Genomic DNA, 26555 nt, shown 5'->3' with positions numbered 1-26555 from the left:
TTTATTTCATGTATTGACAAAGATTTTTTGGCTAGAAAAAATACAACAATTATTCAATTACAAGAACAATTGTCAATATCACGTTTAAACAACAAATTAGGCTCAATATAAATGTAATAAGGATTTTTGATAACGCGTGTAACGCTTGTTGAAAAAATATTTTTAAAAATACACGTTTTACAATCAAATAATTAGAATAACAAAATTATTGTGTAACAAAAAACATTTTTGTCCATATGATTGTCAGGCTTCGATGTGTTGTTGTAGGGTCCTCGTAGCTTTGGAGCTTACTAAAGCACTTAGGAGGACTGATTTTTCAATGGCCAGAAAAGTATATTCTAGAAATAGCTTTTTCATTTTGTGAGTTATTGTAAGAACAATCTAGAAGATCAGCTCTTACCTATTTGTCCATAGAGTTCGAGTACATTCACATAGTTTCCTACGCACGTCTATTATAGAATAACTTTTTTTGAGGAATGGATTTGACGTTTAAACCAATTATTTTCTAGAACTGAATCAAAAACATCAAAATAATTCCTCTAAAAATTATCCTTGGATAGACAAGACAACCCACACCACAATATACATACGAGTATAAAAGGGATTACGACTACACATAAAATATTATTATCTGGTCTTGATTCCTTATATCTTCGTGTTGCAGATGTTGATAGTTGATCAACTCAGTCATTTGTTGCCCTTCGCTAGGCAGCTGGCAATACTACACAGCAAACTGCCATACGATGAGCCGCAACCGACAAGAGTTACGAAATCTTCTATATCACTTCATTGTTTCATTTCAATCTTCATCTGTTTCTTGAATTCACTTAAAGCTAAAGTAACACATTGATTTTGAAGATTTATACAATAGATAATCGTAGTGAGGATTAAGATTATACAGACATAATATAAATTAAATTCGCATCACTCAAACACATCAGAATAGAGTATTTTATCAGGTTAACGAAAAAATTAAATACTAGAATAGAAAAAATGCACACCCTAAATAGTTAAACTATGTTAAATTCTTTCTTTCTTAGTATTGAAATGTTAAATGACTGTAGACAGTAGCTGATTAGACTGATAATAAAATACCGCATTCTGATTTTGGTTGATAGAATTTTTGGCCATCGCAACCAGATTTTTACACAATGCTTGCGAGAAACGTTGCATTAAGTGGAGTCTACCCACAACCCACTAAAAACCACCGGCACATCATATCAAAGGTATTTTTTTAAAGGCAATCTACAAGAATCATTTAGAATAAAGTCTTATCAACATCGTCGTAGTGAGTCGACTAGTCGGTGAATTTTACTGTGTAAGTATACTCCATTAACAGACAAACGTTTTCAAAAACTGTATCGCCCCAACTATTTAACCTAAAACCGATATGATTCGGTGCATATCGGCACATTTCCTGTCGATAAACTAACACGAGTCGTTATGTGGCTTTTGTATACGTGGCAATTACACAATGGCCGTACGAATGTGATTAGCAGTCATATTAAAGGCTACAGACCTTACATAATAATCACCAATAACGAATAACCGGTAATATTAAATGTCGATCGAACGATGGTACAAGAATATAAGGCATGCTTATCCGATACTGCCTATTCCGTGTCAAAATACAAATAGGAAAGTATCATAAACATTTGACGAAATTTCACGAACAATAGTTTCACGTTACATGAATGGTGAACAAACAAACTGATGGAAAGAGACAGTTAGAGTATGGAAAGTGTCAAAACTTCACCTGGTTAAGCTAACCGGTACTTAGTCAGATGTGGTGTTTCGCCATTAATGTCACTTATTGAAGAAATAACGGTGATATTTTAACATAGATATTCTTTACCAATAAAATTTTTGAAACAATAATATCCAAGCTATTCTTCGACTAAACATTTCTGACGACAATTTTTCAATTTACGAACAAATAATTGATAAAGGCAAATATCATTACTTTAAAAACAGTTATTTGGCTTTTCTAATATAAGTTCAGATAAGCTTCCCAAAATACAAAAGAGATTGCTTGTGATACATACTAAAAAAAACAGCCGTTTTTGTTTGCTTATCTAAACCTTTGACACTTTTAACAAATTTTAATTGAGCACAATTTTTTTCTATTTTACATTTTCTTAACAATAAATCTAGGGCCAGCTACATGGCTAATGAATAAGTGTCTACGAAAAATAAAATTAGAATAACATATGAAGGGCCATTCTATGAAAACAACTGTCAAAATATCACCTGATAAATTAACTGACACTTATTCAGAAGTTGTGATACTGGCCTTTAACACGATTTAGATAGAGCACTTACAAAATGTATAATAAAATCTAATTTAATATAAATAATATCACGCACCTGTTCCCTCTTGTAACAGTACTGTGAGGAACAAAGGCACTAATAACTGAATTCCCCGCCCGCCGTGGTTAATAAATACAATTTTATCTACAAGGAAAGCCACTAGTTTATTATATGTGCTACTAATTAATGTATTTTACGACCACCACTGTTGGACACACACATTTTTACAGAAATGGCTATTGTTGCTCTAGTGATGTGCTAAGAATCCTGTGTAATCCTCAATAAATCCCGGGAATGAGACATGAAATTCCCGCAAAGAGTCTTCGCTGTATAAAATTGCCTTAAATGTTCTCATGCATTTTGAAACGCTTTTAATTAGAGTGTATTAATTCTAACGTTAATAACTTTGTCTACTAATATATCATTCAACCTAAACTTTCAGCATAAACCGTTACTCACTAACCACAGGCTGCGGGAAAATAATAAAAAATACAGCTGTTTTGTGAATAATTTTTTTGGTCTTGGTTAAACTTCATTCATGTTTAGGTTACGCGCTATAGCACAGAATTATATTAAAAACTATAACAAAGCAGTAAATAAGTTGGTGAAACACCGACTTGGTACGAGTATACCTAGGCCCTTCACATACGTAGATCGTTCGTCTATTACACGATGTATCTATATAATTATTTGTGTTCATTGTTTCATAAACCCTATTTGTTCATAAAAATGTGTAGGGTTTTATTGTATACAAAAAAGTAACTATTTAAAAAATATAAATGTATAAATCCCGTTTGATCCCATCACTATTAGTAGAGTCCAACTGGTGCTGTTATCGGTACACAGGAAATGTGACAGGAAGACTGTGCACGATATTATTATGTTGTAATATTCCTAACGAATTCCAAATAATAACTTCAATTTACTAATCTAAACGCACTCATAACTTTTCGAGACGTTTAGAGATCCTTGATCAAATTTCCATGTAAAAACTCTGCCTGACTCTACTACGATTCAAGCGTGATGTTAAATTAAAAACAAACTAACAGACAGGCCAGGCTTTGTCCGGATTTATTACAATTATATAGGTACCGTTGATCCCATTAATGTGGGATTTTAGTTCCGAGAGAATTATACAATTTACTTTACTTGTTCAAAAGTTATGCGCGCATATACGTTACATGGTTAATTATTATTAATATCTATTTATATTTATACAGGTTCCGATTTACAAATCGGATATTTGGCTACAAATTATTAGATAGGTACCTATCAGTTTCAGTTTAGTATATTTTACAGTCCGTAAGTAAAGACAGTTTATTTAAACGTTTTTCAGTTAGAGCGTTTATAGTAGTTATTGGGGCAACGCACAGGTTAACGCATCTACGTATGAAATAATTTTTCGTTTAAAAGAAAATAATACGTACCTGTATGACTCGAAGAATCTGCCTGAAAGAGTTATTTATTTAAGCCTGATCAAGTAAATAATAATAAATATAGTAGCATTACAGCTTTACCTACTATTTTGCGGTTAGACATTCCTGGGGGCCTCGTTAACAGGAAGATTGTGTACCTACAGAATCACAGGATAGCCGTTGTATATAGGCAGGTACACACCCTGTATCTAATAGGTACTTTATTTTAATTCTGTTTTGGATGGACGGCTTTAATTACATATTGTAGTTTAATTTAGTTTTCTTTTAGAATTATCTTTAGAAAATAATTATTTTATTGTATTATGGTAAGAATGGTAACTGACTCCTGTTTAAATGAAATTAAATGTAGTTTAGACCTCAATGCTTTCATAAGTTTACCGAATGTGTAGAATAAGGCGGTATAAGTAATATTATAAGCTAATTAGCTAACCTAATCATTTCAGGCCAGTTACTGTACCTACTTACGCTACAGTTATTTTTTGGGCAAAATAAGCAATAGATCCCTAAAAGATCATAAAAACCGAGTGAGCTTAACCAAACTACGCATTATGCTTGTGACATCATTCTAAAAATATATTAATTAAGCGCAAGTATTTGATATAACATGTTTATTATTCGAAAATAAGGTTATTGTAATTAACATTACCGCGGAGGAAAACCACAGCGCACTCCTGACAGGCTTAAGTGAATAAATATGACATAATTCTAATATAAACAACAACGAAGGCTTTAAAATAAACAACTCATTAGCGTCTCTATACTTTCTGTGTTCTTTAGGAAAATAAAAGGGAGAGAACCCTTGAGTCCACCACATTTAAAAGAATATATCATGTTCAGGTTAGAATCCAAAGCTAGCCATATCTATACTAATATTATAAAGATGAAGAGTTTGTTTGTTTGTTTGTTTGTTTGGTTTGTTTGAACGCGCTAATCTCGGGAACTACTAGTCCGATTTGAAAAATTATTTCAGTGTTAGATAGCCCATTTATCGAGGAAGGTTATAGGCGATATATCATTACGCTACGACCAATAGGAGCAGAGTAGCAATAAAAAATGTTACAAAAACAGGGAAAATTTTGACCCATCCTATCTTATGTGACGCAAGCGAAGTTGCGCGGGTCAGCTAGTAAGGGATAAAAGTCCTCCGACACCAGTCGCGAGCGACACTGGGCGTAGTAGTTCGACGTTGCGGGACTTCGCCAGACATGTTACGCTTAGCTCGTCGTCTTAAAGATGCGAAGTCGCCAGATATGTCACGCGAACTTGCCTGGTACGTGGGACTTTAGGATCCTAACGTCTCCCAGGTTTTAGTATACAACCTGCACTTAATCCTCTTAAATGTAGTGAATTCAAGGTTTCCTCTGTCTTATTGTACGGTTAACGGCTACCTATATTTGTAGTTAAAGCTTACAGTGTTTTATTCAACACGCATCAATTTTAAAATTAAGTGTAATCATAATCACACAAGATGTTCGAGGTACCAGAAAACCCTAATTAAAACTTAACTAATTATTAACTTATGCATTTATAATTATTAGGAGGATGTAAGAATATCTAGGTAAAGATATATATCTATTTAATAAGGTACAGGATAACAAAATAGTTATTAAGACCGTTACTCATCCTTGTCTCATTTGAATAGAATTAATAAGCATAGTTTGCTGAACTATCGTGTTCTTCGTTTGGTACCAAACATCCAAAAGCAACATTCTTTGTAAAAGTTAAGCAAAATTATGTATTAAAATATGACAAACGGGTACTGGCTGGCATTTAACTACGTTGTTTAAAGTCAGAGAAATATCTACCAAAAAATGTACATCACTTACACTATCTATTTTATTTATTTTTGGCCTTAGGAATGCGAATAGTTACCTAAGTATAATTTTCACCTAAGTTAAGTAATGCGATGATAAAAGTCCGCAACGTAATGCATCAAAATATTTAGACTTGATTGTTCTACTTACCTACTGAATATATGGATCAAGGTCACAACGCAGTCTCCGCATCACAACATCATCTTGTTCCACAGTTCATCAATGAAACACGGCGAAGAATTATCAAACACCACTTGTTTATAGACAACGCATTGATAATTGCAGTTACTTTGATTGTTTTAAAGCTTAGGATACAAGGATGAGATGGCTGAGGTCAGAGAGACGGGTGTAAGTCGATGTCAAGTTCTAGGTGAAGGCCACAAGCCCGACCTGCGCAGTGCGGCGCTCCCGAGGAATGTTGCCAATCCTCAATGCCAGCGACTGCCCGCAAGCCCCCGCCGCGGCCGTGGGAGATCATTATGTAAATAATGGCTTGTTCTTTTTGAGTAATATGAAATAATTGCTTTGAGAATTCTTGCTCTTTTAAAATATTAATTTGAATGGGCAATTTTGGTTTCTTTCCTCTTACTCGGGTTACTTACTGGGGTGCATTCTGAAAACTTATTAAGTTTTATTTATTTTAGAGTAAAAATAATTTTGCGTACTCAAACTGGAACTTGTCATTCAATATTGCTTTGTAGATAGGAACTATACCTATATCCACTCATATTCCGCAAATTATTACTATTAAAACTCCTACAGACTTCACTGTGCACTCTATCACAAAAGTAGCAATCAGGAAATCCAGTACATATAGAGTACTTTTTAATTTAACTCACTTTTTTACATGTCGATAGGGGAAACCACTACAAATCTAGTTTGAAAACAGTTCATAATATTTTTGCGAAAAAACTTGAACTATAATGCGTCTAAGAGTGGTCATTTCCATCATAATAAACATGTGGTCGATGACCTATCGTTCGAGCTACAACGATTTGAGAGAAATAATCAAAATATTGGTGTACCTATTATGATTTCGAAGTTTAATAGGTATATTGGCTCAATAGGGTAGTTTATCAATTAAAACACATTTGTAAATATATAATGTATAATGCTATAATAATCTAAGTAAAATAACGTAGTAATAAAATCAAATAGTACACAAAAAGAGGTCACAAAAAAACAAAAAAATCATATTAATATATTTAACTTAAGGCTCATTGCACTATGCTCAACAATCACAATACGTATCGTACCTACTTGTTTGCTAAATTCATAGAAATATTAAACAAATATTTTCCTCCAACGAACAAAATATTTTTAATACAATTTTCCTTAGATTTTAATTCGGAAACACATTATAAGTGGACAGAGCAATGAGGCTACAACCAGCACAATAATTCGACATCAGCTATTTATAATACGCCATCTGAAATGTTGGAAAAATCGTTTCTTATGCCAAATTACTTAAAATATATTGTTTTATATGCCATAAAAATATCACCAAGAAATATCCAATAATAACGAAGTTACGAATCTTACCCCCGGTTTCTGAAGAACATTTAGCAGTAGTTTATCTATTCAATAGCGTTTAAAATCATATAAATATAATAGTTATTCAGCGCTAACTAAATGACTAAACATGCTTTTCATCATAAAGGTTATCATTTTTTTACTTTAAACGCTTTTTCTGTAAAGTTCAGTTTAACGAGTTATCGTAGTATAAATAGCAGCTGTCGAAATGCCAATAGTTTATACAACACAATAAATGAGTTTTATTAAATAAACGATCGAGTAAAGCACAGTGCAACCTGCCTTTACCCCAGCGTGAGCTGCCTTCACAGATTACACACTATTGCATATTGATACGAACGAATATACATCAGAGGCGGATCTAACCTCAAAACATACATGACAGTCTCGGAAACAGTCATTACAGTTCATATTAAATTGATATACTACATTACATCGTATTAGATCCGCCCCAATACAGTCAGAACTAAAAATATGTACACACTAACACTTTTTTATTAGCATTTTATTTGCTTCAAAGTGATTTTACAATCACTATAAATTATTGCTGACTAATTGCATTAATACAATTTATATTTTATTTCAAAAGGCATGTTTAATTATAGATCCCGGCTGTTATTTAAGATGATCTTTAACAGTCGTTACTACTAGACAGAAGCTTGAAAGTCTGTCAACCAATCTTACCGAGGGGTATCGTGTTATACTTAATCCAGTTAACTGGATTGTGAAACAGTTGAAAAAAATAAAAATACTCGTATTCAGCTGCATCCAGTGAGACTGGAAGCTGACTCTAACATAGTTGAAAAAAAGGCTGATTGAAATTGATATCTTCATACGAAAAGGTACGATTAAAAATGTAACAATGTGTACATATTTTTACTTCTGACTACAAATATTACTTATTAAACGTATGCCACACGTGTCCGTACCACAAAACATATTTTAACTTAATACATTAGGCCGTTACATAGCAAAACAATTGATTATGGCATGTTCGGTTGCCTATACAAAACTATTAGTGGGTACGTGATTGGTCTTGTACAGTTTATACACATCTCATATTTGCTTTAAATCGGCTATACATTAGACACTAAGTTTTTGAGTCTCTTGTAATTATGAGTGCAAAGTTAAGGATATTTCTCATTACATCGAGCCGGTATGTGAAAAAATATGTGGTACATAAGTGTGTAGGTACTTCATAGGTAATTAATCATTTGTACCTTCAACTGCTGGTGGATGATTGTTTACAAGCTCGATGCTATAAGTATAGCATCCTTTAATCGAATCAGTCGAATAAGCAACATTCATCCTGAGTATTTTACAACGACAAATCAACTATTATTAGTCAATAACTCGGAGATATCTTAGTGTTTCGCCCTTCCGAGCGACAGACGTTACAAACATCGATATTTTTTATCGATTTACAATCGATTGACTGGCCGAAGGAACTCGTGTTTCGCGATTTAGTATAAGACCCGTAATGGAACGGGAACCTTTTACCCTGATCACATACAGTCGACATGTTTGGTTCATCCTCACGGCCGCCGTAGACGAGCGCATTTGCGGCGTACTCCGCGTGAACATACAATACATACAAATGAAACTTATCTTAAGTCACATAGATCTGAAAGCACACTAAGAATGTACAAGATATACAGTGTTATGGCTACATTATGAACATTTATCTTGTGCTATTTTCTATATCTAGAATATAGCGTAATACAAAATACTTTAAGTACACGATCAAAAGTTCGTCGTCCACGACGGCCGTTATCTTATTCGTATTGTATCAACACTCTTTAACAAAGATCCAAAATTGTATACAAGCTTGAAAACATCAAGTGGTCGATGGCACTGCCGCGGAATGCAGTCTATATACTGACCTATCTAGCTCTTACACTAGAGTAAAAAGGATTTATGTAACTTTAAAACAACAACAATCGCATAATTCAGTACAGTTTTTTTTGTATTTTCTCTCCATTTTTTTAATACATCACAGCATTTCGATTCAAACATTGGATATTTAATTCATAAGTACTAGCATGCCACGTGAATGATATAAATATGTTGCGTGTCACTGGCGTACTAGGTAAGCTTAATTTGAAAAACGGGCAGGACGTTTAGCGTGTTCGATAAAGGCCTGCACCTGCCGTATGTCCGCGACCGTACACAGAAGTGAGCTGGCAGCACGTGCAGGTCATCTGTCCGACTTGCCGGCGTGGTGGAGGTGGTTGGGGGCATCGGCGAACGCGAACTTGAGCCGGTACGCCTCGGCGACCAACATGCTGATGTTGGAGTCGGTCCAGTTCTGCGTGGGCACGTTCTGGAGGAGGATCATGAGGCCCTGGAAGTCTCTCTCGAGCATGAGTCTCTCGCGCCAGTGCAGCAGGAAGGCGGCGCACACGTACAGCTGGAAGCACGCGAACCCGTCCGACTCGGCGAGGTACGTGTCCCACAGGCGGATGGTGCAGGGCAGCGGGATCTCCCTCGTCAGCAGGTTGTTCATCCACCTGAACGAGAACTGAAGGTAGTCCACGCCGTGTGTCTGTAGGTGCTCGTGCAGTGGCAGGTCTATGCGCCGGATCAGCTCCTTCAATTGATTCACCTGAGAAATACATTTTTATTGACATATTTTAACATACGAGCTACAAGCTAGATGGGTGAGCTACATTTTGTCTAAATAAGGTAAGGTAAGGTAACTGTTTACCAAAAAAGGTAGTTACAATTTCGATACTAATAATAGTATACAATTTTTCTGGCTGTCCATATTTCCTGTTTATACCATAGAACTTAAAATTAGGTTTTTCCAATATAACAATATGAGGCAAAATGGTATCAAAACAGCCTTGGACACATCAGCTTGCAGTCAGCCCATTATTTTAGTCAATCATCCTCATTCGATGTTTAGAAGCGCGGTTAATTGCTATTATCGGGACAACTGACGCATATTATTGTTAACTAACAATAACATAGTAACACATGGTGCCGTTTTGTGGTTTTTGATAGCACTTAATTAGGAGCAGGGAACGGAAAAACATTGTCATAACGTTTTCCCTGATGATAGCGTTGCGTACACGTGCACGTATTGAATTATTATTATACATTGTTTTAAATGATGATATGTTATAGAAGTCTAATTAATGTACCTACTGTGTAACCAAGACTGAGCGTAAACAATTATGTTTTTTATTGTCTTCACAAACTTTGTCTTCTTCTTCATTATAAAAGTCCGTAATAACAGTTGTCAGGTCGATTCATATATTTTTATATACAAACATTCGCAGCGCCCTCTAAATTTGTAAACAACAACTATTTATTAGCCGTGTATTTATCAGTTATTGCGGTCAGGCCTTGTAATTCGACCGGCTTGATCAATTAGACCTAGAATGTCTTCGGTAGTATAATGCAATGTGGCGCCCACAGCTAGTTGCGCTCACCAATCGATGAACGATCTGTGGGCTAAACAAACCTTGGCGCGGTCTTTCTATAGACGAGTTACCGCATAGTGGTAGTTGAACTGGGCGTCACCATGCTTCAGAAAGCACGCTTAAAGTCTGTCCCGATTGTTGTTTATAAAGATAGAGAAGTTAAGCCACGTCAAAGGCCTTCGGGCAGCAAAAAACTTTGACAATAGGTTGACCACTGATCATATGGTAAGAAGATCCTTATGAAAAACGTCTCGATATCACTAATTTGGATCGACGCCATTAGAACTAGTCTTAATTTAATCTTTGATGTGAGGTGGCACTCCTGAGCATCAGAATCTCTTGACATGCACTCCTCTACAATAATTGTTGTCAGTATTGTGGAAGTATGCCAAAGGACTTAAGCCTAGTCTATCCTCCTATCCTGTATTATATCCTATATTATTATAAGTTGACTATTAAGCATACAACAAACCAGACCACAATGAGGTAAGTCATTTAACACAAAATTAAAAAATATGTAAGATGATGCAGGATTTCATGTGAGGTAATGGGAAGTCATGCCATGTTAGAATGGAATAAATAAATAAAATATTAATGAATATTTTCCTTATTTCAGACATTTATGTACGGTTAAATAAATGTACAGTGGTTCGAACTACTTTGCATAGATGGCGCTGCCACGCTGAATTATTATTTTTTATAATATTAGTTGTGACTGCCATCTATGATTACTTTGTGAAACTACTATCGAGTTTAACCACTAGTCTGTATGTAACTACCTACTAATAAATAAGTAGTACAAATAATGTTACCATTTTTTTTTTTCTCACAGGTACTAGGACCAGAGTATCAGGAAACTATTTATGGTTTGCTAGTTTCTGCTTGCGATTTTTCTTATAAGAGTCAGTTGTCAACGAATCGCACCAAGACGCAGTGCACATATTTCTAAAGAGCTATTTAAAATAAAAGTTTTTTTTCTACACAAAAAGATACATATGTACCAATTTCATATAAATCCGTCCAGTAGTTTTAACTTACCTTGTATTGGATGCCAAGTTGAGCAAATATGTAATTATCTTGAATACTATCGAGGAACTTGGATAGGCACCAGAAGGAGTCAGCTTCGATGATGTCTCGCTGTTCCTCCGTCAGCTTGTCTAGTGGAAAGTTGTCCAACTCCTGGCCCGGAGCGGCTTCTTGCAGGAACACCATGAAGAAGGGGGTTACCAGGTCGTTGATGCCTTGGACGTAGCCTGATGCTGGGTGCCTGATGGCCCAGATGTAAAGGATCCGTTCAAACATCACCTGCAATAAACAAGGCGGAAGTTATTACTAGATCTATACTAATATTTTAAAGCTGAAGAGTTTGTTTGTTTGTTTGAACGCGCTAATCTCAGGAACTACTGGTTCGATTTGAAAAAAATTTTCAGTGTTAGATAGCCCATTCATTTATATCGAGGAAGGCTATAGGCTATCACGCTACGACCAATAGGAGAATAGTACCAGTAAAAAATGTTACAAAAATGGGGAAAATTATGACCCATTCTCTCTTATGTGACGCAAGCGAAGTTGCGCGGGTCGGCTAGTCTCGTATAAAAACATACACGTCTCGCCATTAAGCTTGTATAACGAGCTCCATCCTGTGGGGGGAGGGCCCTGATTATAAATTGGGCCGTTATAATTATATGTAAAGGTGTCGGTTCGCGCCACGGCAGAGACCGGAGACCGATACATGTAGCCTCGACCGTAGATTGCCACCGTTACTTGACATTAGATAACGTATAAGCAACAGTTCGACAGCGAGATAGAAACGAGACAGGTCGTCAGGCTGAATCAGTAGCGGCGCGATTCGCCACCTATAAAGAGTATACTAACAAAAATGTTGAAACAAACAACACAGTTTCGAAATGAACCTGAACTTGAGCTCCGTAAACTACTGTACGGACTACGAAAGCCGTAATACAAAGAGAAAAATTACCTTTTCAGAATTTAAATAGCTCCATTCAAACTTATTAAAGTATACAACATTTACAGGTATATATTAACAGTGTAAAATTGAGTGAATTAATCAATTACGTATAATATATGACATTATCTGAAGTATGAGAAATATTATAAAGCTTGTCCATAACTTTTTATTGGATATAGGATAGATATTTAACATTTTTAATTAACTTATCTTAATTAACTGTGGGAAAAACTGCACAATTATTCATTTAATTGCAGCATCTTAATGTTATCAACAATTCAGTTTTTTTTAAACTTTATATTGATGGTTTGATTTTATAGTGATAGCCGAATGGCTTAAGTTGGTACCTTGCGGGAAAGTGGTTGATGTTTCGAAGCCGAGGGAACAGAGCAATGTCTTTTCGAAGTTATGTGTGTATTACAAATATAAAAATGAATCGCTATAGTGTTGTTAAGCGCAAATCTAGACAACAGCTGAATCGATTTCGCCTACACTTTGTATATAATATTCCTAGAAGTACCAGGAAGGTTTTACAGAGAGAAAATAAAAGGATCGTCTGCTATGTGGTACGAAGTTTGCCAAATCAGCTAGTTGAAAATAAAGGTCACTTGTTCAAAAGGCTCACCTGTACCGTAATCTGTTGGAACAAAGCAACGAGTGGGCTCATCCGGGGAATATCAATATGTATCTGCCTGTAAGTGTCGTCGTCCCTCTCCGCATCGTAGTACTGACGCACTAAGTGCTTGTAGTCCGCCCTCTTGCGTTCCAGAGTCTCCACACGACGTTCCGCGTTCGCCGGCAAGTACCCCGCTAACAAACGCCATGTCACCGCCCTGGCCTAGAAAAGAAAACATCCATATTAATATTATAAATGCGAAAGTAACTCTGTCTGTCTGTCTGTTACTCAAACACCCTAAACTACTGAACCAATTTGCATGAAATTTGGTATGGAGATACTTCGATACCCGAGAAAGGACATAGGCTATATATCATCACGCTACGACCAAAAGGAGCAGAGTACCAGTAAAAAATGTTACAAAAACGGGGAAAAATTTCGCCCATTCTCTCTCCCACGCAAGCGAAGTTGCGCGGGTCAGCTAGTATTATATAAAACAATTAACACTTAAAGATAATATTTAAGAACTTGTTATCTGTTTGATAATGAATATCAGGTGTTTTTTAATCTGATGTAAACAAAGTTACTTCAAAGTTCAAAACTGTGAAGCACAAATTGGATGGCTACTATTTATTACAAATAAATTGGAATCAATTGACAAGACGTATGGATGTGAATGAGGCTAGGAAAATTTGTAAGGATCCTACCAAGTGGATTTTTTTTGGCCACTGCCTACCCCTATACGAAAAAGATGTGATATTATGTGTACATATAATATCACAAACTAGTATACAATAGTTAATTAGGCACTCATTACCAAAAGAATTATAAACATGTAATCATTAAAAAATTTGCCATCTCTTTATACTAAGAATAAGTAAGTTTAGATATTTGTTGGAATAATCATTGATATTTCAGTATCTCAAGATTGAATACTCCAATGACCTAGAAAGTATAACTAATAGCTATGTATGTATTGTTGTTGACACTACATATATTACATTGTAACTGTAATTTTATACTTGACTAGCTGACCCGCGCAACTTCGCTTGCGTCACATAAGAGAGAATGGGTCAAAATTTTCCCCGTTTTTATAACATTTTTCGTTGCTACTCCACTCCTATTGGTCGTAGCGTGATGAAATATAGCCTATAGCCGTCCTCAATAATAGGACTATCTAACACTGAAAGAATTTTTTAAATCAGACCAGTAGTTCCTGAGATTAGCGCATTCAAACAAACAAACAAACAAATAAACAAACAAACAATCAAACAAACAAACTCTTCAGCTTTATAATATTAGTATAGATAACTATGTATTATTGTTGTTGACACTACATATACTGCATTGTTACTGTAATTTTATACCTGATACAAATACAAAGAAATATAAATATTTTGTAATATGTAACCATCCACAGGTAATAAGTAGATATTTTCCTATTCAAATTGATGTAATACTGAGAATTCATTGACTATACATGCTATAAATATTATGTTGGTGTCTTATTACATGTTCATAACTTGTTTTTTCTGCAGATCTATACTAATATAATAAAGCTGAAGAGTTTGTTTGTTTGTTTGATTGTTTGTTTGTCCGATTTGAAAAATTCTTTCAGTGTTAGATAGCCCATTTAACGAGGAAGGCTATAGGCTATATAACATCACGCTACGGTCATTAGGAGCGGAGTAGCAACGAAAAATGTTACAAAAACGGGGAAAATTATGATTCTCTTATGTGACGCAAGCGAAGTTGCGCGGGTCAGCTAGTAATAAAATAAAGTAAAGATACTGCTTCTTGACAATAACAACATAGATAAATTGTAACTAAAAGATGTGGCCAAAATTGTAAACAATGTTACAAATAGAATTACACATTTGGAGCAGTAGTGAACGTGTTCACTGCGTCACAACAACTGTAGCAAAACATGCAATGGGTTTCGAAACCCATAGGGGGCAAATAATTGTGTGATGAACATGAATATTTGAGCTGAACCTGATTGTATATTTTGGTGTATGAGTATGTATTTAGAAGTATACAAGTATGTTTATCAATTGTCTTGTTACCATGAACTTAGTTTTGAATCAGATGATCATGTGTGAGATGTCCAAAAATATGTGTATTTAATAAAGTTAATCTTAGCTGGGCATTATTATATTATAGCTTTTCTGTTACTATGCACACAAGGCAAGTTGCCCTTATCAGGAAGCAGTCTGTAATTGGTCCATGGGTACAATCTTTGATGCATACAATGACATTTAAGTGTTTCCCAAAATTTCACTTGAATGTTCCGTGCCTTGCAAGGTATATATATTAAGAGTAGTAAGTTATCCCAGTATTTTTCAATCATGTCATTATGACAAGTTGCAGGCCTTGAAATGACTTGGAAGCATTAACCATATAACTATATGTAAATACTATTTGCTATAACACTATAAAATAGCTAATTTCATACATGGAGTGAGTAACTACTATCTGGCTAATTAAATTTAAGACTAAATGTAAAAAGAAAGTGTATTACAGTTGCAGAAGTAAAAGAGTTCATTGTGTGCTTAGCCACTGTACTTGTCAGGGAAAAAAAAACAATGTGATAAAGGCTGAAGGCACACATACTATGATTGTGAGGTACAAAACAACAACAATGTCAATAACATCACCCCAAGGTTGTTCCACACGTCATAGAGCTCTAAGCAGGACATACAACACTAACAACCATAACCAATCAATTATAATTAGATATGTTAATGACTCATCAACTACAACACATACAGAATGTCACTCACTTTAACAGGGATGCCAGACCAACTCAGCTGTTTCAGCTCGTCGAGATCTATCACAGTGCTATCGTGGAGCTGTGTGAACCGCTCAAGCTTCGACTCGCTACTCTCTTCCCGAGATGTCAGAGCCGACAGTCTCACGGGCCGCGGTCGCCCCGGGTAGTGACGCAGCGGCCCCGACGTGCCGGCTCCTCCCAACCTCCGCACTTCATTCTTTTTCACCTCAACGGCTTCTGCTTTAGGTTTCACAGTCTCACTATCAACTTTTACGTCATTTTTGTTTACGTTCTTACTACTATTCCTATGCGAGTTTATCACGTTTAAAGCGGCGGTTTGCGATATGGCCTTGGATATTTTAGTTTCGGCGATTCCAGATATGATGTCGTCGTCGCCCAGGTCCCAGGCGTCGTTCACTGACGCCTGAAACTGTTGATACGATGACCCAGACATAACCTCGGCACGTTTGACCGTCTGACAGGGTCTGCCTGGGACTGCGCGCTGTGGTGTCCTCCAGAATGTGTCAGACAATAAACCGTTCTTGTCATATTCGGGTTGGTAGCTTTCCATAATAAAATACAGTCGTGAACATTCTAAATAACTTTGTTGGACAACAAAAAAATATAGTGAAAATGTTGTTGATATGACATATCACTAGACTGACCATAGACAACTTGCATTCCAACATTTCCAACCTACATAATTATTCTACTTATCGCCGTGACGTGCCGAGATCTTTTCTCCTCGTTATATCATGTACATAAGAAGGAGATAGAATGTATGTACATTCCGTTATAAGCGTTTCTGTTCTTTATATGAGTTTGTGTTTGAATTTGGCCTCATTATTTAAATAATTTATTTCGTAGTTTATAGTTACCAAAATATTTGTTGACTGTTATTTCCAACAAATGCATAAATTGCACGTTTAAAATAAAAATTATATACAAAATATTAAAATGCCACATGGCACGATTGTCTTTGGATTCTGCAACAAGTTGATAATCAAACCCATCTATTTTAATGATCTTCAAAAAGATAATATTTTTTTGTTCAAAATTATATTTCGTTCAGACACAAGAGGAGAAAGCCCAAAAACCCAATGTGGACTAAAATAATTTATGTTTCGTAAGGTAGATGGAGTAACCCTACTATAATCCCCGCTCCATTGGCCTGCCTGGTTTTAGTTTCATACGAAACGCGTTGCGTACTTATGACTTCATACCTATTTAATCGACTTTGCTGTTCGTAAAGAAGTTTTAAATAAGAATTTCTAGGTTTGAGAAACCCTCTGGGTTTTTTGGGCATTCTCTTTTACAAAACTAGACCAAATCTGCCTCAGTTTTGAGCTTGACCTAGAGTTAAGGTAGACAAATCTGAAAAACTTAATGATGATGATCTCTGAAAAACTTACTCGATACATAAATAGTTTTTATTCGAAAATAAAAACTTCCGTTAAATTAAAAGAAAACATTGTGTCATTGAAAACTTAGGTTATGTCAATATTTTTTTGATTTTGTGTACATTACAAAAAATTAATTACAGGCTCTCTCAAATTTTCGAAAATTCAGAACGATCTAAGTAGAAGTAAAACTAATATAAATTAGGTTGGATTTACAACGACCTCTATATGCTGTTTTCGACTCATCGTGAAGTTCCCGTTTCCAGGAAACCTTTTAGTATTAGATCGATATTCGTATTAATTATTTCGTGTGATGTAGAAAATTGTGTTAAAAATGGCAAGCCCGAATCCAGAAGTTGACTCTTCGTCAATGTTTATGCAAAAAGGTGATGGTAATAGAAACAGCAGTCCTCTGCGATCGGAACCTTCTTCGAGAAGAAATTCTACGGTAAAGACAAGTGTTCCAGCCGAGACAATTACAGTAAAAGACTTTTTTGATTTTATGAAAACAGCTTATCAGGTGTATGAGCATTTAGAAGGCGATGAGGATGAAGGATCGAAGATAGACTGGGAAGAATTAACGAAATTAACAGTAATTAATCATGTCATTGAACAACAAGAACGCGATCTACTTTATCAGACAACGTATGCTGACCCAAAGCCGGTTATTAGCAAGAGCGATACCATAGTTGAGAAGAAAAATAGCGAAGAACGTGTGGATAAAAGATTCAGTTGCAGTGAACTTGAAGGTATCAATTTTTTTTCTTGTATCATAACTACTGCTGCCATCTAGTATTGCAGTAAGTAAATACATTCAGCTAACTTTCAGGCAAAGGTGCTCGACAAAGACCTTTACCCCCCGAAGCTAGGGTCGAAATGCTTGGGGTATGGACTGAAGCTAATCTCAACTGTAAATTAAATGATGTAAGTAGGATATACATATAAGTAAAAATTTTTGTTCAATGCTTACGAGTTCATTAAATGACTATTAGATGGCGTTAATATAAATATTTTTTTAGGTCGTAAATGAAGGGATTTTGGATTCTATTTTGCCGTATTTGGTTGGTTATAAAAAGCCAGCCAAGACAACAAGTGTTTACGCACCAATAATAAAGAAGACAACGTCAGGAACGGTGGTTGAAGTGAAAAAACCATCAAGTTTTGGAGGTATTTAAACATCATTTGGCTATTCTATGCTAGCTTTTAAAGTCCCAGTAGTTCTAATAGCTAGACTACCTGTAGTTAGATAATTAATTGACGATAACTATAATCGCTTTACTTAACGTTTTATTAATGAATAAATATAATTGTACTCATTCTTTCAAGGGTTCGTTGACGAAAAAGAATCACGAGACCGTCTAGGCAGACGTAAATCTTCAGTTACTGCAGCTCAAGAACGTGTCAATCAAAAACAAGAGTAAGAACTTCACTAATATTACCAATTTAATTCCATTGTAAGATATCTATACATTTTTCAACTCAGTAGTCATATCCGATATGGTCTAGTGGCTAGGATACCTGGCTCTCACCCAGGAGGCTCGGGTTCGATTCCCGGTATCGGAATTTCTTTTAACTCTTTTTCAAAACTTATTTTCTTTTTTTCAGCGGTGATGTGGAAATTCACGTATGTGATGAAGTGAAAGGCTTGAAGAAAGATTTTAGATGTCCTCAAAAATTGTTGGTATCAAAAATGGGATATTTTGCTGACGTAACAGCCGGTCAGAGGTTAGAAGATATGGATATATCTGTGCACTGTGATATACAGGTAAAATATAATACTAAGAGCCAGTTTCATAGCTCATGGATAAGTGTTGATTAATCTATCCAATAGGTAAAGTGACTGCAAATGGATAAATAACACTCGACCGATCATAAATACCGACTAAGTGCGAGTTGAACTCGCACACGAAACGGTTCTGCACCATTATTTTTAAAAACTGCAACATTTTAGTAACCGGAATAACTCGAATCCTATCTGAATAGTTAAGTTATGCTACGGTCCGATTTATATTGGTCTACATTATTAGCCCAAAGCATGCGTCAGTTATGCCCGCTCTCTGAGTATATTTAGCGGTAGTTTATCTATTCAATAGAGCTTTTTTATGAGAGTTTAAACGCTATTGAATAGATAAATTACAGCTAAATGTACCTCAGAAACCGAGGGTTAGTAGAGCATTCATGAGAAGCGGTAGTCAGTTCAAAGACAATTGTTATATGTGTAACAAAAACACATAAAATTTTGCGTAAATCTCGAGGAAAAGGGGGTGCTCAATTTTTTTTTCCTGAAGTTGTTATATTAATAATGGCTTTCAGATATTCGATTGGCTGATGCGTTGGGTGAAGAAAGACACGATCCTAGTAGCTGACTGGCCGCTCCTGGATCCTCACAATGTTGTGCCTATATTGGTGTCAGCGTCTTTCCTACAGGTAAAGAAGTCACTTTTAAGTTTTATTAAAAAACCGGACTTGCTAGCTTACTCCCGGCACTCGAATTCGAATCCAATAATGTTGCATTCGAGCTTATTTAAAAATCTGAATTTTATAGTATGAGTGACATTGCAGATGGAGCCATTGCTACACGACTGTCTGATCTACTGCCACGCTCACATGAACGACATTGTGAAGACATCCACTAATCTAGCGTGTCTCAGCGATGCTCTGCTTACCAGGTGAGGTCTAATAGCTATTCTTTGTTTTTAAGAGATAACCCGCAAAATCATATCGTTATTGCCAAATGATCCCCCCTTAGCCGCACGGCAATCCCTTTACAGTTAAATATTATGCATTTTTTTTATTGTTTGCATTTAACCGCCATGAATTCTCAGGATTGATTTTGTCCTATAAAGGAAAACTAAAATAGTATACATATATTCTCACCGGGAATGAACTAAGTTATTACCTATACAATTTATTGCAAAAGTAATCCATAAGGTTATTCTTTAATCAAAAAGTCTACGATCCACAGATTAGCAGCAATGTACACAAACGCGGAGTTAGAAGCGATCAGGGATCGTAAAGACAAGATTCAGTCTCGTCTGTACTGCAAGATGATACTGTCTCTTGCTGAGCCGGTGCCTGAAACACTGCGGGGACACTTCTCTACACTCGCCACACTTTTTAAGTGCAGCAAGTGAGTTTGAAGCAATTTTGTCTTTGATTTCCAATGTACGTGACGTAGAAGTTCAATTTCAAGTGGTTTTTGTCTCGGCGCGACGTCGTGGATTCGATTTTCCATTTGTACATAGCTTGTGATCTATTAATAGTTGTTTTTGGATCTGTATGCGTTTCACATATCTCGGATGACAACTTGATAATCACTATTGCTGCATTGACGTAACGTGTTAATCGCTATATAATCTTTTGAAGAAAACAATGTACGGCATAGTGGCTGTCAAATACTTAGTTGTCAATTTAGATGCATGATAGCCCCCTTCTTGGTTGTCTCTCTATATGCGTTGTTTGTATGAATGTAAAAGTCTTTGCTTATTTTATATCAAAAAAGAAAAAATAAATATTATGATTGATGATTTTTAAACAGCACAAGCTTGGATTACATGCCAGAGTCTGGTTACTTAATTATTACTTTCATAATGTCATGTAGGTGCAACAAGTTACTAGGGCGCCACATCGCCGAGGAGGTGCCGTGTCAGCCTGCCAGCATGCGGATAGACCGGCGAGGAAACGTTGTCTCTACACACACCAAGTGAGATGATCATAACTTTATCTTAACTAAACGTAGACTACGATAGAAAACAATATTAGATTTTAAGGCGTACGAAATTTGACGCAAACGCAGATTAGGGATCGTATTAAAACCTGGCAGCTCTTTCAGTGCTTCAACTATCTTAGTGGAATATGACCTTAAGTTTGGCAGTATTTATGGAACCAAATAACCTACTCGATGCAATTACCTACTACACTTGTTCTGCTTGTACCGATCAGGTAGTTCTAATGTCTAACGGCATTGTACCTAGCATACATTTGACTGAAAAATAGATATTCTTGTCTGATACATGTCATTTGTTGTCCAGAGACCAGTCGTGGAGTCTGAACGAGTACATTACGTGGTTGTACGGTGAGCTGCGGTCGTGGCGCCGCGTGTACTGGCGACTGTGGGCCGACTGCCACTTCCTCAAGTGTCAACTGTGTGAGAGCTACTTTCCTGCTTATCAGGTCAGCACATTGATTAAACCCATTCCAGTTATCGTTCAAAACACAAGAAGCTCATCTCTCTGCACCACGCCTGTCCCCGCCTCTAGGTTCTTTATTAGAACGGAAAAGGGAAGACCTAGGCGTTTCAGGCATCGTGATTATATTTGAAAGGTCACGGCTGAACGTCTATTTACATTTCGGCAGTACTAAGTAAGTATTATCAAGTAAGTTATACCACCTACTTACTTGGAACATTTGGAACTTAACAATACTCCATGGCGTTTTTTCTCTGCATGTGCCATTTAATTTAACTTGATGGCATTTCCAGATGGAGTGGTGTTCCCACCACGAGCAGCCGCCGCACATGTTCGCGCTGGAGGGCAGGCCCTCGCTGCCGGCGGGACGATACCCCTGCTGCGGGGAGAGAGCCTACCGCTTTGAGACTGTCACCAGGAATACTGTTAGTTGCTCTTTGATTTAAGTAATTTTTTTTATTATTCGCCAGGCAAAAGATTGCTCGTTAACAATTGTTGAGCAAATTGCTCACTTTATCCACACCATATGGTGTAAAATTTTGGAGTACTTACTACTCTTCTACCACCTAAATAACAACGTATTAAATAACATTTGGCCTACCGACCTTTATAATAAGTTGGCAATTTTCACGAGGCAAAACAAACCAAAGACTTTTCGAAGTTATCTGATTCTGTTAAAAACAGGCCATAGTAGACATACTACCAAAAACCACGTAGCATCTTTGTCATAAATGTGTATACCTCCAGGGTTGTCAGTTCCGCGAGCACGTGCCGGACGAGCGCCTGGCGACGGACTCCTCCATGATGGAGATCTACAACAAGTTCCGCGACATCATCGCCATGCGGCCGCCACAGCTCATGTTCCCTGAACGACTCACCAGGCTTGTTGGCAGAGGTCAGTTAGAACAGCTCTATATATCAATACTTACATTATTCGCTCTACAGAACATTATTCTGTGATCTCACTACGGGATAGAGGATCTCTCACACACATTTATTTCGTGTCTTAAAATAACATTACCTACGCTATCTAACCGTAGCAACATTGAGGGTTCTTTAATGTTACTACAATTTTATGGTGTAGCGCAACACCTACTTATTTATTGCAACTCTCAAAGTCTACAAAGCTCTTAAACGATAATGCCTGAATAAAGTCGAACTGCTTGCTTGATTGACTTGATTTTTTTGTCAAGTTTCAATTTTGTATTTCTTTTTATGACTATAATGTTTTGAATGCCGCTCATAGAATGATTTAGAAGGAATGGGGAGAGAATCTAGACCGACAGTTGGACACCCAACTGGGCCACGAAAAAACATGTTGTTACTAAGATTTAGGTTCCAATGAATTTACAATTTCATATTATGATAATATTATATCTGTGAACATTTTGTTTTTAATTACGTTAAATAATAGGTTTGATTATTCTTAGTGGATACTCCAATAGTATCCCAAAGAGCGGTATCTAACTGTGCTCCTAGAACCAGGTGAGGACAGCAACGGTCGGCTGCAGTGCAAGGAGGTGTTCTGGTGGGAGGGCATACAGCTGGTGCCGCCGCGCCCCCCTCTCGGCCTCCTCGGCAAGCTCTACACCAGCAACAATAAGTTCAACCGTGAGACTCGCACTTTGACCGTGTCGTGAATAACCACTAATGGGGTGTGCTGCGGTGATGTGTGGGACCTTTTTGCCAATATTTTTTCTTCGTGAGCTAAATTTATTATGTTATCGAACTTTTAAATAGTTTTGGAGTTCGTATATCACACCAGCGCCCTGTAAAATGCCGTCACTGATTTGAAGTTTCGTTCCACGCTACGTAAAGTCAGAGTTCTTTCTAACAAGTGATATTTTTTATCAGTTAATCTACTGTTCTAAAAAATAAGTTTGGGTAAAAAAGGGTTTTGCATATCACCGAATCACAGAGGGGAAACCAAAAAAAACCGCTGTAAATACGCTGTTCAATTGGCAATACATGTAGCGGCCATGGGGGACACATAGCTTGCAAAATTAATAGGGTGCAATTGGCAATCATAGGTCAAAGGCACACACAGTAAAGTATTGGTGAATTACTTAATAATTTGTCGATACTTAGTCGTAATAAATATTGTAAATACACAACACCGTAGTTCTTTGGCTCAAATAAATGTTTTTATATTTTGAAAACCAAGTAATGTGCATATAGAGCCAAAGAATTAAAAAGGTTATCGTGTAATTTCATCGATGTGTTTAAACAAAGTAGAGATCACTCCCCATGTATTTAATTAAAAGTTGAAAATAAATACTGACGTTTAATAAAAACTAATCACCGACCACTTGTTGGAAGACAATCAAAGCAGGGTAAAATATGAGTGAATACGATTCAAAATCCACGTATACGCAGCGAGCGCGCGGCCCGGCTCGCCTGCTTTGGGCACGGCTCAGGTCTCCGCACAGTCCCTAGCCGGGAACTGCTCCACCGGCTCCGTCGTCACTCCTGAGAGGGAGAGGGAACCTAAACCTCCCCCCAAGCCCCCCGTCAAAGAACCACGAGAGGAACTCCCAAAAACAAAGGTAAGTCTCGAAGGACCAAAACCAATATGACCGGCCTGGACTACGAGACGTTGCGATTTTAAAGGTTTTGCTACTTCGGTAACGATTTGCTCTCCTTGATATTGTATTTGCATGACCTGTCATGTTACATTTTATAATTATACGTGTCAAAAAAGCATGTTTTAGAAACCTTTACTGAACAAAATTTGTTAGATTGGATAGCGTTTACAATATTAGAAAGTAGCATTAGAAATTTAGTATCTGTCTGGTTGTAGTTTACATTAAGCCTGATTTAGTTGTCCAAGTAATGTACAGTTGTACGTTGTTGCACTTATCTAAGCCTCTTTTAGTTAGATTGCTGTTGGTACCCACCTTATTCCTTCGTGTAGTTCAATAAGGTAAGTGCATTCCTTTATGTGGTGTTCTATAAAATAAAATTTAAAACTTTTCCAGTCATCTCACAAAAAATATTTTGTTTGCTTCTTCACATACATGTTTTACTGCTTGTATTACAGAAATTTAATACATACTTAGGTATGTATTAAACCTAGGTAGCACCTAGGTAGTAGATGGTACTCAATAGCATTTTGCATTTTTTATAAAGCTGAAAAACCACAAATTGCAGTGGCTCAGAAATAAATTCTAAATTATATTTTCTGTCTTGTCTATTTCGAAAGCTAAGTGATCACGACTGATTATAATCATAATTTACCTATTTGTTATTTATGTAGGTAGGTAGGTACAGTCAATCTGGTTAATGTCTAAAAGCGTGTCTAATGTCTATTTTGGGTATGCCTATAAGCGAGAAGTATTATGAGAGCGCTTACAAAATACCCAATAGCATCTGTGCAATCAGCTGTAAATTCAAATTCCAAGATAAAGTGTAAAACATCGCATGTTACTTTCGGAGTTACCTAGGTTGACTGTACTAAACCTTCAGTTAGCTTTCGTCATTGGTATTTTTATTATTATTATTACCTTCAAAGAATAGTAGTGTTTAAGGTGTAATGTAGCTATACCTATTATCTTACCGATTTCAAACGTGCCGGAAGAACTCAAGCCCTATTCGCGTGAATAAAAACGTTTCAAATTAAATTTCAATATTATTACTGTCGTCCATTGCAATTACGAGAGTTGGCGACTTGATTGAACCTTACCTACTGCTCTTCTTTGAATGCTCATAATAATTGTAAGTGACAAATACTGTGGTATACAAAGAAAGGCGCCCCCGGAGGCGGCGACTCGGCCGGCGAGTCCGGCGGCGAGCAGTCGAGCTCGTCTGACGACAGCGAGCAGAGCTCGGCCAGCGCCCGCAGCGACGAGGAGTCGGCGCCCAGGAGACCACAGCTCAGGGCCGCCAGGAGACACTCACACTCACATCCAGCTACCAAGTACGTAATTTCCCATACTCTATTGCAATTAGGATAAGAAGAGGTGAATACACCTACTTAGATAGACAGCTTCTGTCTTCGTGGTATGGGTAGTAGCCGGAGTATAGTGTATACGACTGCTGACTACAAGGTCTCGCCACGATTCCCAAGTTGGGCAAAGTGCTGTTTTGGTCTTTTATATTAGCCGAAAGTTCGGTAAGAACAGTACGCTGGTATATGGCAAATGGCCTCTTTACGATCGGACACTGTATAAAGGGCGTTGTTCCTCAGACGCACCCGCGTGGTGGGTCGCCAGTGGATCTCGTGTCTGTCGGCGCGCAGCAACCAGGACGGACAGCGACGCTTCGAGGAACGCGCCGCGAGGCAGATGCGAGCCGCACTCGCGAGGAACGCGCAGATACAACAGAGCAAAGCTAAGACTCCGCCTGGTGAGTTCACCACTGACAAATTTACATGTACTCCTTTCACAAAAAGCTTTAGGTAGGTACTTGTGTATCTTGCCTTTTCTGCGGGGCAGTGCAGAGCGGATATGTCGACATACACTTCAAAATATGATACTTGATAGCAACTCAGAATTTTTGTGCAAATCGTTGACCCTGCGGGAATTGAACTCACAATACCCCCCATGCAACGGTCAAAGTAAAAGCATAGTAGCAGACTTCATTATTCCGCTACAAGTTCATCAATGAGCTTGATAAGTTGTAATCAATATTGTCACTTAAGTCGTCTACCGTATTCTTTACTTTCAAAGCAGGTGGGGTATACGCTCGGCTGGAGGCGGAGTGGCGCGAGCGTCACGGCCAGCGCTCTCGCAACACACTGTCGGCGCGCGTCCGGCCACACCAGCCCGCCAACAAGTTCAAGTGAACTCAATAAATACATGCACCTCAAGTCTCTTGTATTATTTTTTATTCAGCAGTTACCTAGTCGCAATGAAAGCAGTTTGTTTCATAAGATTTCAGCTATAGATGCTATAGTTCAACAAGATAGCAGAGATCTTTCAGATATCTCAGAACACTACTTGCCTCAAACATACAATTTACAATTTTTTTAGACCCCTAGAGCTTTTTACTAATAATAATTAATGTATGTCTTATGTATGACCATGATATCCATCTTAGACCATGAAATGCCACGAATAGCCGCTACCTATAGGTAACCGCCCGCTGCGCG

The 26555-nt window shown here is 37.0% G+C and overlaps 2 protein-coding genes and 1 non-coding gene across 5 annotated transcripts; 2 read left to right on the top strand and 1 right to left on the bottom strand.

The window, feature by feature from the left end:
- Positions 1 to 6650: 6650 nt before the first annotated feature.
- Tbc1d22 (TBC1 domain family member 22) lies at positions 6651 to 16562 on the bottom strand. The gene is made up of 4 exons (XM_076127431.1): positions 15890 to 16562; positions 13116 to 13328; positions 11560 to 11826; positions 6651 to 9698 (listed from the first exon to the last, which is right to left on the bottom strand). The coding sequence occupies exons 1-4, from the start codon at positions 16448 to 16450 to the stop codon at positions 9291 to 9293; spliced, it is 1449 nt and encodes a 482-aa protein (XP_075983546.1). The 5' UTR covers positions 16451 to 16562; the 3' UTR covers positions 6651 to 9290.
- Positions 16563 to 17355: 793 nt separating this feature from the next.
- LOC142981834 (uncharacterized) lies at positions 17356 to 26269 on the top strand. Of its 3 annotated transcripts, none has more exons than XM_076127961.1 (17): positions 17356 to 18028; positions 18109 to 18203; positions 18299 to 18446; positions 18606 to 18696; positions 18885 to 19044; positions 19593 to 19706; positions 19842 to 19948; positions 20245 to 20409; positions 20881 to 20982; positions 21311 to 21452; positions 21760 to 21891; positions 22214 to 22361; positions 22946 to 23077; positions 23843 to 24012; positions 25210 to 25382; positions 25653 to 25810; positions 26137 to 26269. In XM_076127961.1, exons 1-17 carry the CDS (start codon positions 17614 to 17616, stop codon positions 26247 to 26249), a joined length of 2565 nt encoding a protein of 854 aa, XP_075984076.1. In that variant the 5' UTR covers positions 17356 to 17613; the 3' UTR covers positions 26250 to 26269. The 3 variants fall into 3 exon arrangements, with proteins under 3 accessions (XP_075984076.1, XP_075984077.1, XP_075984075.1); XM_076127962.1 differs by having other exon boundaries at positions 22952 to 23077; positions 26134 to 26263; XM_076127960.1 differs by having other exon boundaries at positions 26134 to 26263.
- Positions 18771 to 18842, top strand: TRNAE-CUC (transfer RNA glutamic acid (anticodon CUC)). Its single transcript has one exon. It is a non-coding gene; the product is annotated as a tRNA-Glu (tRNA).
- Positions 26270 to 26555: the final 286 nt, after the last annotated feature.

The sequence above is a fragment of the Anticarsia gemmatalis genome, chromosome 20 (assembly GCF_050436995.1).
Source record: "Anticarsia gemmatalis isolate Benzon Research Colony breed Stoneville strain chromosome 20, ilAntGemm2 primary, whole genome shotgun sequence".
Lineage (NCBI taxonomy): Eukaryota > Metazoa > Arthropoda > Insecta > Lepidoptera > Erebidae > Anticarsia > Anticarsia gemmatalis.
This window is presented reverse-complemented; position numbering and strand designations above follow the sequence as displayed.